This window comes from Hippocampus bargibanti, linkage group LG11, assembly GCF_051943395.1.
Source record: "Hippocampus bargibanti isolate YZ-2025 linkage group LG11, ASM5194339v1, whole genome shotgun sequence".
NCBI lineage: Eukaryota > Metazoa > Chordata > Actinopteri > Syngnathiformes > Syngnathidae > Hippocampus > Hippocampus bargibanti.
Genome location: NC_142744.1, coordinates 14,964,549 through 14,982,500, shown reverse-complemented (window position 1 = coordinate 14,982,500; position 17,952 = coordinate 14,964,549). Strand labels below are relative to the sequence as shown.

General features: G+C 42.3%; 1 protein-coding gene across 3 annotated transcripts in view; it reads left to right on the top strand.

Annotated features, from left to right (window-relative positions):
* Positions 1 to 13,505, top strand: part of LOC148891747 (low-density lipoprotein receptor-related protein 8-like) — a 75,093-nt gene extending 61,588 nt beyond the window's left edge. For 2 of the 3 annotated variants that reach the window (XM_089007641.1, XM_089007639.1), the window contains 5 exons: positions 940 to 1,081; positions 4,450 to 4,602; positions 5,306 to 5,575; positions 7,461 to 7,529; positions 10,017 to 13,505. In XM_089007641.1, the coding sequence (XP_088863767.1) occupies positions 940 to 1,081; positions 4,450 to 4,602; positions 5,306 to 5,575; positions 7,461 to 7,529; positions 10,017 to 10,366 (984 nt within the window). In that variant the 3' untranslated portion in view covers positions 10,367 to 13,505. The remainder of the gene's footprint in view (positions 1 to 939; positions 1,082 to 4,449; positions 4,603 to 5,305; positions 5,576 to 7,460; positions 7,530 to 10,016) is intronic. The other variant, XM_089007640.1, reaches the window with a different exon arrangement.
* Positions 13,506 to 17,952: the final 4,447 nt, after the last annotated feature.

Below are 17,952 nucleotides of genomic sequence, written 5' to 3'. Positions count from 1 at the left end.
TTTTCAAACCAATAAATGAAAAACATGAAAACAATTCATTCAGCAAAAAGGCGCTCAAACCTTGTGAGCTCACATCTACAAGGAGCTAAATATCTTTTAAGGTCTTGCTTGTCTCCTTCTTTCTTCGTTTAGTCAATAGTTAAAAATGCTTTCATCATCATCATCTTTGTTTCAATGGCTGTGCACAAAGAAGTTGTCTGCTTGAGTGTACGTTTGCAATGGCACATAGCAATTAGTGATGGGCAGAAGCCTTTTACGTTACAATTGGTTCCTGTTAATAATCACCACTAGATGGAATAGGAACACTAACTGGAAAACAAATAAATGGGGAATATAAAGAGACCATATATCATATTTTCTGGTGTTTAAGGCGTACCCAAAAGCCTTCATTTTCTTCAAAAGATGACCCTGTGCCTTATATGCCGGTGTGCCTTATATGTGAAGTAATATTGAGCTACAACACGTCTCGAAAGTCCTGTCAGCAGCCACCGACTCCATTTCCCCCTGAAGAAGAAGTAGTGCGTGGTCCATGCCTGTACTGTAGCGCCTTATAATATGGTGTGCGTTATAAATGGAAAACATTTTGAAACATGTCATTCATTGAAGGTGCACCTTATAGTCTGGTGCGCCTTATATGTATATGGAAAATACGGTGTAACGTGCATTACATTATAGGGCGCACTGTAGTGCAGAAAGTACAGTACTTTTCAACAGGTCGGGCTTGTGTCCTTGTATGTTGGCTCCCCAGCAGCACATGTCCTTACTATCAAGTCATCAAGCCCATTACAGCCTAACTGGGATGCCCGTGTGACAAATTATGGGCGCATTATTTGTGCCGCCTCCATTGCAGGCAGTTGATCGCAGTTCCAGACGACACGACTAATTGCCCAGGCCTACTTTTAAATGCATTGTTTCTTTTCTTTGACTCTTCTTTCGCAGGATCGTATTTACTGGACAGACCGGGACAAGGCATCTGTCTTCATGGCCAACAGACTGACGGGTCAAGACATTCACACTCTGGCGGAAAACCTCAACGATCCGCACGACATTGTGGTCTTCCATCAGCTGCGCCAGCCGCAAGGTGCGCGTGTGACGTTTTCAGTGTATGCAAATTTGCATTTGCACATGTGCTTGTCAAACGCACACTCTCTGACACCCAGATTGGGTGTGAACTCAACCCATTTTGAGGCCAATCTGTGGGATTGTGTTAAACCGCACACATGAATAAATAATAAGGTGAGGTTTGGGAGTAGAGCACATTTATCAAGGCACAAACCTTCTGCAAATCAGATTTTAATCGCAGAACGTTCAAAATCGATGACAAATTAAATGATTGCTTTGCATTTTTTTGTGTGTTTGTGAATCGGATTGGACTGGCACCTTACTTTGTATGTGCATATTTATATGCTCCTGTCTTCCGGTTCAATGTACAATCACAGAAAAATAATATTATGCCATCCTTGTTTCCTCAGTTTTTGTTTGATTTGAATTCCTTGGTAGGCTACAATGAAATGTGCGTTCAATTGGACAAAAAACATAATGAGAACAAAAACAGCCATTAGAAGACCACCGCTTGATTTTCTTGATAGTAACCAAAACCAAGTTCAAGCATATCAAATGATGCTATAGTCAGCTATATTGTGTCGTTTTCACTGCATTCTTCAGTTAATGCAATATACTGCTCATTTGAACAAATAAATAAGGAATTGAAAATGCACAGGTCCAATCATTTTTTTCATTATTGTCTTTGCAGGCTATATTCAGGCCGTGCGTTTGGTTTCTGACCCTTCAGTGGGGATTTATTGGACTTAATCCCTTTCTTAGCACCATTGCATTGCAAATATAGAGAAATCAATACCAGACGAAAAATGCAATATAGCAACAGGGGGCTGTACCACCTGATGCATCTGCAATAGTTTGCAATCCATATTTGTTGTCAAAAACAATGAAAAAAGAAATAAAATATATGTTCCCAGACATTAGCATTATTAAATGACAGAATAGGCCGTGCTTGGAAATGAGACCCATTGTTAAATTAGTTTAAATTTCATTGCCCAGCCCTATTGATTCAGAAGGCAAAGAGAGAATTAGATTGACAGGGGTCAGCTCTGATTGGCAGGGTGATAGAGAATAGACAGAATAGAAGTTATCATGTTTAAAAGTCCATCCTGTTGTTCGCTTAATTGGCCGAACACGTGTGGCTAAAATACACAATGGTTTCTCGTGCACTTTGATCAGAACAGAACCAGCCTGTTAACTCTTTCCTCCCTCGCAGGCATTTTGCATTTCTTCCCCCACAGCATACATAGCCTGCAGCCGAGCTTTGTAGTGTGCTCCCTGAGTGGCTTCAGCAGGAAATTCATAACTAACATGTGTGTTCAAATAAACTGTTATAACTTCTTTATTTGTTGTTCAATCTTTATGAAACTTTCAGTACACTTTCATAAGATATAATAGAATAAGATAACAATGTTTTTTTTGTGAAATTGATTGAAGTTTTAGAAAATTATTCCAATGTTAATGAAGATTTTTTTTCCTCCCAAAACCTGCAAATTACAACAAAATGGATTCACAACAAGTCACATATGCATGAAATAAACATAGAATGCATTTAAAATAATTCAGGATGTTTTTATTTGTGGTATGGTTTAAAACATGGAATAGATATGTTCACCTTGCATTGCTCACAACCTGTTCTTGGCTCGCGACGAATTTTCTTCTTTGCACACTCTTTACATGTTCTCTTTTTATCCATTTCTACTGGCCAATGAAGGAGGGCAACAGTGTCATTCTCCTTCATGCATTCTCTTTTTCTTTTCCTTCTGTAATTGCCAAACTACTGATGAGCTAAGTTTGTCCTGAATTGTAACGGAGTCCATTTTCGGAGGCGACCTGTTCTGGTTTTCACTTGATGGTTTGGAGAGAGTTTCATCAGTATAAATCCATTGCAAATACAAATATCCACTAGAAACCAGAACATGTATTTCCACCATTTGCGTGATTTCCTGGAGATAGCGTATGAAGCACGTAGTTGATCGGCCCGAAAGTATTTGAATGGTGATAGAAGTTCATCAATGCAACAGTCACGACTGTGTCAGATGCCAAAATGTCTTCACCAACATGATCATCTATTTCATTCTCATCAGGATCTGGAAAGATATACAGTACATGGGTATTTTAGAAAAAAAAAACATATGGACCTCCGTTTCAATAATCATATTGAGAATGAGGTACAGCTATTAGTGTAAAACGCACCATTCACTTACAATTATTCGCAAGTCAGGATCAACAATATCATCATGAAAATAGCGTTAGAATGTTCAGAATTCGGGACACTCCTTATTTGTAATATTTCTCGGTAAATAAACAAGTTAGCGTTAGTTTATTTCATTTTCAAGGTTTATTTCAGTATCAAGGTAAACCTCTTCTGAATAGCTCATCAAATAGTTACAACATATACTTGCGTGGTATTTCATCCATGACGCTTAGAAGATGGAGGAGAGCAGGTTGTGTTGCGCATGAAGGAGATGATGTCACTGACGCTCTTAAAGGCAAAGCTGCATATAATCTGTTTTAAAGGGACATGTAACTTGTGCCGTATCAGTTTCAATCGGCACTTGAACTGCTACCTTTCATTTTCTCAATCTAGAAGCACAATCGTCCGTAAAGGGTTAACATCTACTCACGGCCCGCCTGTAGTCGGCATCCGGCATTATTTGCTATCGCTTCAGACTGGAGGTGTGACTCGGGATACACGGAAGTAAAAACACAACGACTGTAGCCGTTTGCCGTCAGGAATGAGTTAAACTGTCATCCTCAGGTAGCAGATCTGGCCTTGGGCAGAAGTGAGGACTTGATACACTCTTGTACAGTAAGAGCTCATTAGCCAGGTTACAAATCTTTCAGTTCATGGAAATACAACCCATTAAAATGTCTGCGTTCTCTTGGTTTATGGATGTTGGTGCATGTACCATGGGATTGGGCGTGGTATTCAAATCAAGAAGCCTGTGTTTTACTAATGTATCACTTACATTTGCATATACTCTTCATAAATAGCTTGGCAGAGGGCTGCAAAGGTAGGGCGTCGGTCGAATAAGCTCACGTAATGTGGCTTCATGAAAACTGCATCCCTACCGGCAGTAAAAGACAATCTTCTGTGTTGAGCCTTTGTTAACAGTGTCCGAGCGAATGTCTCTGCTGACACAGGAGTTATATCTGATTGAAAGGAAAAAAAATCAAAAACAAACTATATCCATATACAGATGTACTGGAAGCTCTGCAGTCTCGAAACAATACAAAATGAGAAGAGTCATTTGGGTATAAATGAATAGAATTTCAGGAAAGCCATATTACAATTGCAATATATATCCTCATCTATTCCCAAATTCAATATTTGATCATTTCAAATGTAATATTAATCCTCATCTTCTCCTCTGTCATTCTCCTCAGGTCCAGACAGCTGCAATCTAGGCAGTGAGGCCAATGGAGGCTGCGAGTATTTATGTCTTAAGGCGCCACAGATTACGGAGCAGTCTCCTAAATACACCTGCGCCTGCCCCGATGGACAGGACCTTGGCCGCGATATGAGGGCATGTGTGCCAGGTGAGACTTATGGAACGCAGGAAATGAAAACTAATGAGGTCTGAAAGGGATTTGTGGAGCACATCACTATTATGACGCAAAGCAATGGGTGTACACTCACTCCAATGCATTTGTTGCACCTGCACAATCGAGACAATCGAAACCTATAAGAGTCATGGCACAAATGTTGTATTTATGGTCACATTATGATTGATTTGCTGCATTGTAGTCAACAGAAAATAGATTTACATTTTGGGGGGTATGTTACAATGAAATGCAGTTGATTAACTGATTCACTGCCAGACGATCTGCAAAAATGTGTCCACTCCAATGCCAGGGTTTTTGTCATTTTCAGTCAAATTGCAGGACCAACAGAATATTGAGTTTTAGGACTACATAAACAGTCAATGCAGCGTAAAAAAACCTCTTCTTTCATCAGAAGACTCTCTTCTTTCATCAGAAAAAAAAGAGTTAATTACTAAGTTCAATGGGTCTGGAGTTATATGAGCTTGAAATGAGGGCGGCTGTACAAAAGGGAAATGCTGCCCCCTCGTGAGAGGGGAAAAACATTGCCAGAGGTCAGACCAGCTCTTTATCGGCACCCGAGCAAAGAAAAACCAAAACCATTACAAATTCTGGAAATGGCAGTGAATGAGGTAAAGATGTCAAAGAGTTTCCATGTGACAATCTTCAAAGTAATCCTCCCTCCCCCATTTGCGTTCAGCACCGAGAAATGACATGCCAGCCTCTCATGCATTTCCACCTGATACCACGGCAACAGAAGAATATGTGCCAACTTCAGAGAGAGTCACAGAGACAGACACCAGCCCACTTTTGATCACATCACAGCTTCCTTCCCTGGAGCCACGCACGCCCCTCAGCACAATCAAGACAGTATCATCCCAGGAGTCCAAGGCCCTTGGATCTCACTTGACTGCAACCGTCACCGTGGAGTCCACCACACCTGCAGGGGACAGCAGCGTGTCACAACATTGTGAGTGAACTTATTTATTCATTCTTGCTCTGTCTTATTTTAGGATGTATGACTTCAATATTACTTGCGATTGACAACATTAATTGAATGACACATTAATTGTATAAATACCTCTGATACATTTCTCCCCATAATTATTGATGTGTTCTGTTCCATATAGTAGCCTGTATTGCATTCTGTCTTTCTCTAAATAATGTAGGCCACGCTTAAAAAAAAGGAAAAATGTATTTAAAGTGCATTCCTTGAGAAAAGAAATCCCATCATATACTGTTCTCAAGCTACTTTCAGCGTTTTACATTGCTAAAGCACATGTAAGTAGCAGCGGAAGGGAAGGCAAGCCATCACTATCAGTTTGTGAAAAGGAACAAATTTAACCATGTTTGGACATATACGAAGGCGACATGGTGTTCAATTGGTGAGCACCTCCGCCTCACAGTGGGGAAGTGCACGGTTTGATTCCGACTCCGGACTTGCTGTATGGAGTTTGTATATTTTGCCCGTGTTTGTGTGGGTTTTCTCCGGGTACTCCGGTTTCCTCCCAAAAACATGTCTGGCAGGTTAATGGAACCCTCTAAATCACAGGTGTCAAAGTCAAGGCCCGCGGGCCAAATCCGGCCCGCCACATCATTTTTTTCGGCCCGCGAAAGCAAATCAAACTTGTTAAATTCCACGATGATTGCTAAAATCTGAGCCAATTTCATATTTTTGGATGTCAACCACAATAAAAGTCATTATTCTTGACTTCAGATTTGAAAACGAGTTATTCATTAATATACTGTGTGCTCTATATGTAATATTTGAAGGGATTTAAACATTCTAATGGGTTCCCCAAATTCATAACGGCCCTCGAGAGGAAACCATAACTACAATGTGGCCCGCGGCAAAAAATGACTTTGACACCCCTGCTCTAAATTGTCCAGAAGTGTGAGTGTGAGCATAGATGGTTGTGAGTCTCTGTGTGCCCTGCAATTGGTTGGAAACCGGTTCATGCTGTCCTCCGCCTACTGCCCGAAGACAGCTGGGATAGGCTCCAGCACCCCTGCAACCCCTGTAAGGATAAATGATTTGTGGATGGATGGATGGATGGATGGATGGATGGATGGATGGATGGATGGATGGATGGATGGATGGATGGATGGATGGATGGATGGATGGATGGATGGATGGGTGGATGGATGGATGGATGGATGGATGGATTTGGGTGGATGGATGGATGGATTTGGGTGGATGGATGGATTGATTTGGATGGATGGATTTATATGAGATGAATCTGGATTATATTAGATTATATTATATTAGATTAGCCTTTATTAGTCTCCCAGTGGAGAAATTCACAATTCACAGCATCAAAACTATGAAAGGAAGAAGAAAGGGAAAAGAAGTACAAAAACAAAATATAGGAGCTGCTGTAAAGGCAGCCACCTTCGCTGCGCCATCTTGAAGCCAAAATAAAGATGTCAATGGATGATTCTGCTCATTGCCTTCCTTGCCTGACTGTATACTCACATCCTTACACAATGTCAGGACTCGCACACTGCCTTGTGCAAGTGAGTTTTACTTAAGACTGGGTGCGGAAAGAATAGAACGAATAACAGGGGAGCTTAATAGAGCCAAATGGATGAATCTGAAAATGGGAAAGCAAACTCCCAGTGGGCACTTGGCACGTTGAGCTTTCAATTCATATTGTAGATTTATTCTACGCCTTTACCGCTTTATGGCTTATAAACAAGTGCTGCCCATTTATTTTATCACCTGCCCTCCTGTCTCCTCCTTATCGCTCAATGTTGCTCACATAATGTTATACCTTCATCATTCTTCATCCTTCTCATTTAGACTGTCTCTCTCCTCTGTGCCGTATCCTTCTAATGTTGCTGTCTCCTTCCAGCCGGAAGTGAACATTTCCTCCTTGGAGAGAATCTGACAGTGGCTGTTTTAGGAGTGGTCATCCCCATTGGTAAGTCACATTAAAACCTCCTCCTCTTTGTTTGTCTGCTGCTGTCTGTCAAAATAGTCCATACATAATCATATATAACATTATCGACTGTGGCGGCAAAAGAGAACTTTGGCCCATCGATGCTCCTTTGTGGGTTTCTTCAGGAGTCACATTTTGTGCGTCTGACATTGCTACGTTATTCACTCTACATGATGTTGTGCTGGATTTTGCTGCAGTTGATCTATTTTCGTTTGTATAGTGTACTTCCATCCATCCATCCATCCATCCATCCATCCATCCATTCATTCATCTTCCAAGGCAGGGGTGCTCACATTTTTTTCAGCATGGGAATTACTTTTGAAATGACCAAGTCAAAATGATCTACCCATCATATATATTGAGAAATATAGAAACATATTGAGGATTCTTGCAACTTATGTTGATGTATAACCACATATGTTGCATTACACAACATAATTATGTATATTTTTGCCATTCCCTGAGTTCACTGTAATTGGCAGACGAGACAAACACTTTGAAAATGTCATCGTAAAAAAAGTCCTCCTTTTTGTATGAAAGGGATACTTTTTTCTTTCGACTTGGTCCAGCTCCCCCACTCATTTTTATACCCTATTTTAAGTTTAAGAGGAAAAAAACAAGCAACTCAACTTTATTTGTTTAAAGTTAGTTCATGACAATGTCACATCACCTTGTCATGCGATCTAGCAATAGTACCTGACAGCATTTACCCTGACAAGGGTAGCGAGTGTGCTAGTTGCGAGCCAGTAGCATAGACGAGCAACTATTCGCTACTAGGGACAACGTAGAGTATTCAATTTACCTACAATGCATGTTATTGTAAATGGGGAAGGAAAACGGAGTACCCTAAGAACACCCATGCAGCCCCTTGAAAATGAAGAACCCCCCTGAAAAAATCCCTAAAAGCATACAGTGATACCTCAGTTTACGAACTTAATTGGTTCCCAGAAAGTGTGTGGAAGGCGAAACGTTTGTCTGCCAAACATTTATTTCCCATAAGAAACCATTACAAATTAGAATAATCCGTTCCCAGGTCTCCAAAAAAAATAATTTTCTTCTAAATAAGCCTTAAAGCTATACAAAATCGACCTTATTTTATGTATAATGAATGTGCTATTGGATTGTAATAAAATGAATAAACTGTACTGTATAATAAAGTCGTTTTATTTACGTTTGTGATGGTTGTTGATGTAGTTGCCTCTTGATGATATCCAAGTGAAGTTGCCGTGCTTTCTCTGAGATAATACCCTCATTTAGAATGTCCCCTGCTTGCAGCTTTTCGTTAATCCAAATCAGTTTTTCACCTCTTCTATTGCCTGAGATCATTGCTTGGACAACACAGAAACATCCTTAGCCACAGTAGCAATGGTCGACTTGGCGTATTGGTACTGGGACGCTAAGTCACACAAACGCACACCTCATTTGTGTTTTTCGAAGATCTCCTTCTTCTGCTCTTCTGGTCTTTTTCAGTACCCTAATTGCAAAACGTCTGTGTAAGCTCTCAGTCGTACAGGAGTGGTCCATCGATGAGAAGGTTTCTTCAGCCGTCATCTGTACAAATTTGAAGGTTTCGGACGTTTCGCCTCCTATCCAAGAGGCTTCGTCAGCGAACTAAAGTCTGACTGGTCGTATCGGCCCCTGTTTATATATCCCTAGTGTAGAAAACTAGTCTGCCAGCCATCGTGGCGCTGTTCGACCGTGTGTTTTTTTTCGTCCGTGGAAAACTAATTTGTCTGCCAAGATTATATTCTTGCGAATTTAATGTTCATAAATTGAAATGATCGTGAGCTAAATCATTCATAAACTGAGGTACCACTGTACTTTCATCCCAGCATAAAATTAAATGTCATGTTACAAATCTATATGTACAGTATATTATCTCAGCGTTGGACAACTGACAAGAAGAACCTGATCTGTGATCGTATTCTGCAGGAAAATAGCCTTGATGGATCAATTAGCCACATTAGCCCATTAGCATTGGCAAAAGCCGCTCGTGGCACTCTGCATTTTGTTAACTAGTTCCATAATTTCAGAGTTACCTCATGTAACTATTGACTCTAGTTGGTAAATTTTGCAAATTTCCCCATTGCGGGACGAATAAAGGTATTCTGATTCTGATTCTGATTCTGATAAATTAAACAATTTATGTTAAAATATGACAGTTTTTCGTGTCCATCTCTGTCATTGTTTTTTATGGCCATTCAATGGTTTCATTACGCTTTCTTTACCATTTTTGGCCATGCAGAGACAACACCCACAGTCACTCAATGTGCTTCACGTCATTCAAAATGTGAACCAATCTTGACACATCACAATTTGGCTGAATCACCCACACTAACACTTGATCACATATATGTTTCCCCCCACTTGCGTATCCTCCTCGTGTCTCATTTCACGCCATGGGCTTGTTATGCCTCATTAACGCCCCACTCCTCCCCCGGCGGTTGTGTGTTAAATGTTTCTATCCAGTTCCTATCGTTGCCACAGTGGTGTTCGGCTTGGTCTGCGCCGGCATCTACATGGTGTGGCGGAACTGGAGACGCAACTCCACCAAGAGCATGAACTTTGACAACCCTGTCTATCGCAAGACCACCGGCGAGGGTGAGGAAGACGAGATTCACATCGGTCGGACTGACGCAATTGGCCATCACGTGCACCACCACCACCACCACCGCCCGTACTCACAAGGAGTCGGCATGGGGGTGGTGACCTCGGGAGGTGGCGCCTGCCCGCAGTTCATCACCTTACCACTCGGAGGCAGCATGCCCGATCCGGGGACACATTGGTATACGGAGCAGCCCATGCTCGCCACTGCGTGAGCCAGGACGAGCGACTTCAGGGGCAAAGATGGCTGTCAGTGTTACACAGTGAGGTCAAAGGTGACTGGGGAAGTACATATCATCAAATGTCATCCACAACCATGTTCGTTTCCAATTTTCCTCATCCTACAGATTTCAACAGCTTCAACGGTTCTTGTTGTTGATCTATTTTTTTCTCTGATGGTGTCACATTTCGCATTGACAGAGTGGGTGTTTTGCACCATCTATTTTCTCAATCAGCCACTGAGTATTTTGTCCTAGATGTGTTTATTTGCGATCGGCGTTGGGCTGGGAACAGACAGTCATTGTGGCTCTGCGATGAAAGGGACAATATGTACACATTCATAACAAGATCAATCGCTCTGTCAAAAAGATCTTCCATGGTTTTTTTTGAAAACATTTCTCAGCAGCCGGGATAATGGTATGACTGAGTTGTTTGCTCTCACCTAATACCATTCCGCACTGATGAACTGAAAGACTACTTTTTGTTCGACCTTCAACACTCTATAAAGCGAAAGGATAAAAGCAGCATAAAAGGGGGAAAAGGTACATCAGGGGCAGAAATAACTACTGAGTGACTTTCCTTATTCTTCACTATGAGGTTTCAATGTTAGAAAGTTTCAGAGGAGCAATACATATATCCAATGAAAAAACACAACACAAACTGTGTGCCTCACCTATGCACACAGTTTTGATAAAAATAAAATAAACAGTCGTACAGTGTTTATAAGGTACAGTGACTGTACATTATATACACTAGGTAGACTGTAGAAATTTAGTTCATATACTAAAAGTGTTTGAACACTTTAATAGCGATATGCAGAGGGACAGCAATGCGGTCTCACTGCAGAGCAAGCCAGCACAGTTAGCATAGTCATTGCGCAATCCATGGTGAGGCTCAGCCGGCTGCTGCCTTACCGCTCGTCTCTACTTAGTATTTGAACGGTAAATGTGAGAATTCAGCCATTTTGAAAAAAAAAAAATCAAAAACTGGTGAGATTAAATGGAAAAGAACTTTAAAGTACAAATCACTGAATAAATATAACTGTTTAATTTATTTCTTCATTTGATATTTCCATTATGACAGGTGAGGCACGGCCTCACCTGCCTCCCTTGACTGCACGTCATTGCATATATCATCACTTTACGTTATATTGCAATTGTGTTTTCCCCCTCGTTTTTACACATGAGGAAACTATAATAGGGGATAGATTTGAGTTGTTCAGTGATGTGCAACTCAAATGGGAGTGGGGACTACAGTTTTTCAACAGCGCTGTTGGCTGGCCACATAGGACCACACACTTCTCAACCATATGCAGGACAAAAAAAATCCATGCAGATGTGACAAATATGTGCTTTTAATTTGTTATTTTTTTAAATCGACATATTCACTGTTCTACAACAAAGGATTTTAAGTAAACAACAAAATAACCAGAAACTGTGATTTGATTCTCTTTCACAAAAGTAACCATTTGGGAAAGGCACAAAATTGCTCAGTATCAAACAAACATTACGTGCAAGGCCAAAAGTAATTTGTCTGGAGCATAACATTCCATATATGCAAAATATACAATACAATACAATCATATTAAACCAGCATGCTGGCTTCACAGTGCAGAGGTCATGAGTTCAAGACCCGGTCCGGCCTACCTGTGTGGGTTTTCTCCGGGTCCTCCGGTTTCCTCCCACATTCCAAAAACATGCATGGCAGGCTGATTCAACACTCTAAATTGTCCCGAGGTGTGAGAGTGTGAGAGAATGGTTGTTTGACTCTATTTGCCCTGCGATTGGCTGGCAACCAATTCAGGATGTCCCCCGCCTCGTGCCCAAAGACGACTGGGAGAAGCTCCAGTCCCCACCGCGACCTTCATGGGGATCAAGCGGTCCGGATAATGGATGGATGGGAATTATATTAAACCTACTCACATTTCAGTACAGTACAGTGAAGTTTAAGACCAAGTGCAAATGCAATTAGACACGTGTGCTGACTAATGGCGAATGATGATTTTACGACTTAAATCTACACACCTGATGAAGTGGACAGAAAAAAATAGATATACTTTTGTCAAACCAAAATACAGTATTTAACAAGAATTTAGATGAACCAAAAATCATAAGAATTCATCAAGGGGCACTCAAATTGCTGCCAATTGCCCACCCCTGCACTCGAGGATGCAATGTGCAGTGATCACAATTCACCCACTCAGTGTTTTTATCCATACACACACAGTTGCACACACACAAACACACATACACACACACACACACACACACACACACACACACACACACACACACACACACACACACACACACACACACACACACACACACACACACACACACACACACACACACACACACACACGGTGTCTTCTGCAAACTGATTTCTTGTATTTTTTGTCTAACATTATTGTTATTATAATGATTATATTTGAGTGGTAGGCCCCAGCTGGTGACACATCAATAATACACCCCGTCTGCCCAATTTTGACACTGTGTTCACATTACACTGTAAACATTCTGGTTGTGTTTGTGTGTGTTTTCACTGATATGCATGTGTGTGCTGTTGTTCATCCTGCGGCCATATTGGAGTCGTTTTTTTAAACGCTCTGTGTTGCACAGTCCTCTTTGAATGCCTTCCGTCTCGCATGAAAGTTTGTGAAGCCGTGTGCTGTTGTGTCGATGAATGGCTGTCTAATTTATGCGTGGATGGCAGCATCGGAGGCACTATCGGGACTCATTGATATGTAAACATGTTTTCACAAAGTTTTTTGATAAGGTATAGCCGACTGTGATTTCCAAGAGATGATGTACATAAGATTTTAGATAAAAGTGTTGATATGTATCCTAATTTATTTGTACAGAGAGCACAACATTCCCTGCTTGTAATGATTCACCAAAGTTGTTAGTGTTTTGTCTTGTGCATTTTTTTAATCATCCAGCCTTATTTCTGTCTTGGTTCATGTGAAATACTGCAGACCCAGTGTTGCAATTATTGTAAATCTGTTTTGTTTGTGCCTTTTTTTCTTACTGTTTTCATGACAACACGGGACATTTGCAAAGACAAACGTTATTAAAACCGTACTGGTTCCACTTTTTTTGTGTTACTTTTTGGTACATAAAATCTGCAATTTTCTTCTTGTGTCACACTTTATTTCAATGTAAAAAATGTGTTATATGCTCACGACCTATAACAACAATACTACAACTAATATAGACACAGCAAGCACTCTCAGCAATCCTTGTGAGGATAAAGTGGTTCTGAAATTGGATGGATGATTTATATACTTTCATTCAAAAACCCACATTCATTATTTTCTCTGTTATTGTGGTGAATTTGTATGTTATATCCATCCACTTTGTGTGCTACTGGAAACGTCCATTAAAACCTTGAGCTGCTGCAGGATGAGAAGCAACATCGCGTGTTGAAACCTTTCTCTCTCTTACGAAGGCTGATTGCGACGATGCACGCTGAGGCCTGTAGCTTGCTGCGGGTTGAGTGCGACGATGTTCCAAGTAGCTCGTGGCTAGCTCCGTTACACGTGGTTGAGTGCGACGATGCTCGATGTAGCTCGTACCTTGCTATGCGAGTGCGCCGAAGCCGATAGCTTGCCTTTGGGGAGGGAAGCACCTGCGCGCCGGAGGCTCCAGGATGGATGACGACGTTTTACTTGTGTGAGCACGTTTTCACTTTTGTGAGCACGTTTTCACTGTATCTACCCCGGTCAAGGATGACGCTTCGTACTGATGTCACAACGTTTATTGTTGTTGTTGTTTATTATTGAGACTGTCGTTCTCTATCTAGCAGTTGCTCTGCTTGTGTCTCTCTCTCGCATTAGTCTCGTTCCGTCTGTCTCGCCTTACTCGCGTTTATCGAAAACACATGACACGGAAGCACAAGTGACAATAACAAACATTATAAATAAAGTATCGAAGACGATTTTAAGAAAAAACACACATATTAAGGTTTGCATAGAAACATTAAACACTTTTACAGAGCAACAAGTCCAAATAAACCAATGACCCGCCAGTTACAAGACCATTTATTTGAAAGAAAAGATCTATCTATTTCCACACAGGTGTGTTGTGCGCAATAAAAATAGTGTCTATCTGGCTTGAGTAAAATTTCCACATTTGTGCTTTGAATGCATATGATATACGGTATCAAAAGATGCTTACTATTTATTTTCTTGACACAATATGATAAGATAGTGATCTCTGCACACGAGCTGTTTGTTTGTTGACTTGTTTGTTGATTTGTTTGTCTTTCGTCACCACTCAAACTCGCTCAATTTACGAAATTTTGAAGTAGTCTCTGCAGTATTTTGATCGTGAGATTCATAGCTAACATCTCAAAGCATTTGAATGTTGAACGAGTGATTGGATAATTGTCAACTGATAGTATTAGCGTCTGATAGGAGACATGACCTTCATTGCTAGGTGAAGTTCTGGATATAGTGGCCCTGGCAGGTACTTCTTTAGTGTCCATGCGCCACAGACACAGTGGGTCGGATTAGAAATGCACCCGCCCCCGCGACCCTAATGAGAAATGAGCGGTACGGATAACGGATGGATGGATGGGTGGATGGATGGATGGATGGATGGATGGATGGATGGATGGATGGATGGATGGATGGATGGATGGATGATATGGCTCCAATGAATTCAATTGACTTTGGAAAGAGAGTCTTCGAGATTCCACTCTCCAGCTGTTCAGTGCACCCTCATCACCAGGATCAAAGATGAGATAACTCCCTGAGTGAAAAAAACGAGGTAAGCTTTTGCCACAATGACCCCTGTCTTGTTCATCAGGGAGCGTGTATACAACAAAAGTCAATGGGTCGAGCATGTGATGGCATAACCAGGCAAAGTAGGCCTCACACTCACGCACATGCACACACGGAGGCGGTCCTGAGCCATCAGGTACAGGGCCACGCAGGGAGACTTAACAAAAAATAATTTATTGAAAAAATATCATTTGGACTTTCATCTGAACTTAATAAAAATCTTTGGAAAAAAACAATATACTCTTGACCTTGTTGGCCATATTTTGGCTTATTATCACAAATGGCTGACTTTGTGGTATGAGGGAAACTTTATTGTGACAAGCAGTGTTTAAAAAAAATCCCTCAAGGATAACATTTTATTGAGACTTGAGCTGGAAGAAAAGTATCAAAACATTACTCAGGCCATGAAAATAGTTGCCAATCACTCGCAGGGCACACAGAGATGGACACACATCCCCGCACAGAGTCAAACTTCGGGATCATTTAGAGCTTAACCTGCTACGCATGTATTCAAAATGTGGCAGGAAACCGGTGACCTGGAGAAAACCTGCACAGGCACGGGAAGAACATGCAAACTCCACGCAGGTTTGCATGTTCGGTTTAAATTCTTGTTTCTTTCTTGGTTCGGTGTTCAAAGAAGTTCAGTGATAAAAATATCAGTAACGACGATAGATGGTGAACAAAAAACTACTTTATTCTAGTGAGACAGAAAAAGCACACTCTCGTCTAGGTAGAAGAGCGAAGACATGAGCACACGGACAAAGATAGAAAACAAAGAGAGCGAGCTCCCGCTCTGACAAGTTTTTGAATGTCCACAGCAGCGATCTGTTGTCCAATCAGCTACGGACAACTCAGTGTTGGGAGGGTTGTGGCGTCACACGTGTGTATGATTTTGAAGTGCGCTTTTCAACCCTTTCATGTCTTTCAATTCCTTGATCTCCTTGATGTGCGTCTCACCCTGACGCATAGCACACGATTGAAAATGGTATAAAAGGAGCTGTCGCAGGACAGAGAGATTGGGGCGAACCACGGGGCAGAATCATATCAGACTCATCTCGAACTCACGCCCGGCTCACGCCGGGCGTCGGACGGACATCACGGCTCGACTCCACGCCACGATCAAGCTCTGCGCGTCACCTGCCTGGGAGATCTGACAACGAACCTACTTACAAATAAAGAGAACCATCAAACTCTTTATTGGCGAGCCAGCCTGTTGAGAAAGTTACATTGTATCCTCATGTTATGTAATGCTGTAATACTGAACTGATCTGGCAACCTAGCCACGACGCGACATCACATGACTTGACAGCGATAAAAGCCAGTTTGTGTGTCTATGTTTTGGACTTCTCGTACGACGGTGAACGCAGCGGTTGCTGTCTGTGCTTCGGCAATAAATATCCTACTTGTATGATCTAAACAAGAGGACCATCTCGACTCTTTATTCTCCCAAATGCATCGCGAAAGCGCTGAAGATCTCAACACAGCCAGAAGCATTTTTTCCCTCCTCCTCAGCCCAATCAACTCTCCAAATGGAAACACCCAGATTTCCCAGCCGCCCGTGAACCCGGCATCTTCACAGCAAGACCCCTCAAGCCGAGCTCCCGATGGGCCGCCACCACCCGTGGGCGCCCCGCCCCATCGTGAAACCTGCCGCACCCTGATGGCCAACATCGTCCAATTCGCCTGGCGACTCTGCAACTAGCTGCATCGTATATGTCCACGATCGCACATCGTCGGACATCGCTTATGTCCACGATCGGACATCGTCGGACATCGCTTATGTCCACGATCGGACTTCGGGAAGACGCTTCATGTCCGACACGGCCGCCAACGTCAGCGTTTTTCCTCAGCGTCATGCAGAGCGCCATGGCAGCGTGATCATCGCCACCGTCGCCGATGACCGGCCTGTCCGTGCCCGGCAGCATGGCCAACCCCACGCACCTTCGTCCTCACAATCCCTCATCGATTCTCCGACTTGACCGATCCCAGCCGAACAACTCACGGTGAGAAGACCTTCCGGCATCGACTCGACGGCCGCGAGGAAAGTTTCCATCGATCGACTCAAACTGGCAGTCGTAGAGCACTCTTTGCCGTGCTCCCGTACAACGACTTCAGGCACCACGAAACTTCCTCGGCAACCACCCCACCGACGCCTGCCATGCCCGGTGATCGTCATCTTACCTGGCCTCACCATGTCGCAGAATGACTGTTTTTATTTATTTTTCCTTCATCGCTTTCACCGACTTCGGATCTAGGAGGGGAGCCCTGTGGCGTCACACGTGTGTATGATTTTGAAGTGCGCTTTTCAACCCTTTCATGTCTTTCAATTCCTTGATCTCCTTGATGTGCGTCTCACCCTGACGCATAGCACACGCTTGAAAATGGTGTAAAAGGAGCTGTCGCAGGACAGAGAGATTGGGGCGAACCACGGGGCAGAATCATCTCAGACTCATCTCACGCCGGGCGTCGGACGGACATCACGGCACGACTTGCTCGACTCCACGCCACGATCAAGCTCTGCGCGTCACCTGCCTGGGAGATCTGACAACGAACCTACTTACAAATAAAGAGAACCATCAAACTCTTTAGGGTCTTAGAAGTTGGAGCCATTGCTTCTTTGCAACGACTATTGAACTAATAAGCTTGATAATGCTATTAGACTGAAATTAAACGTGCAATAATCATAATGTGTACTAAGCTAAACATGAAATAACCCAATATGTTTACTAATGTGCATAAAACACTCTATCACCCGGAGTGTTTGATTTCTTAGGGATGATGTTGACTGCCCGAAGA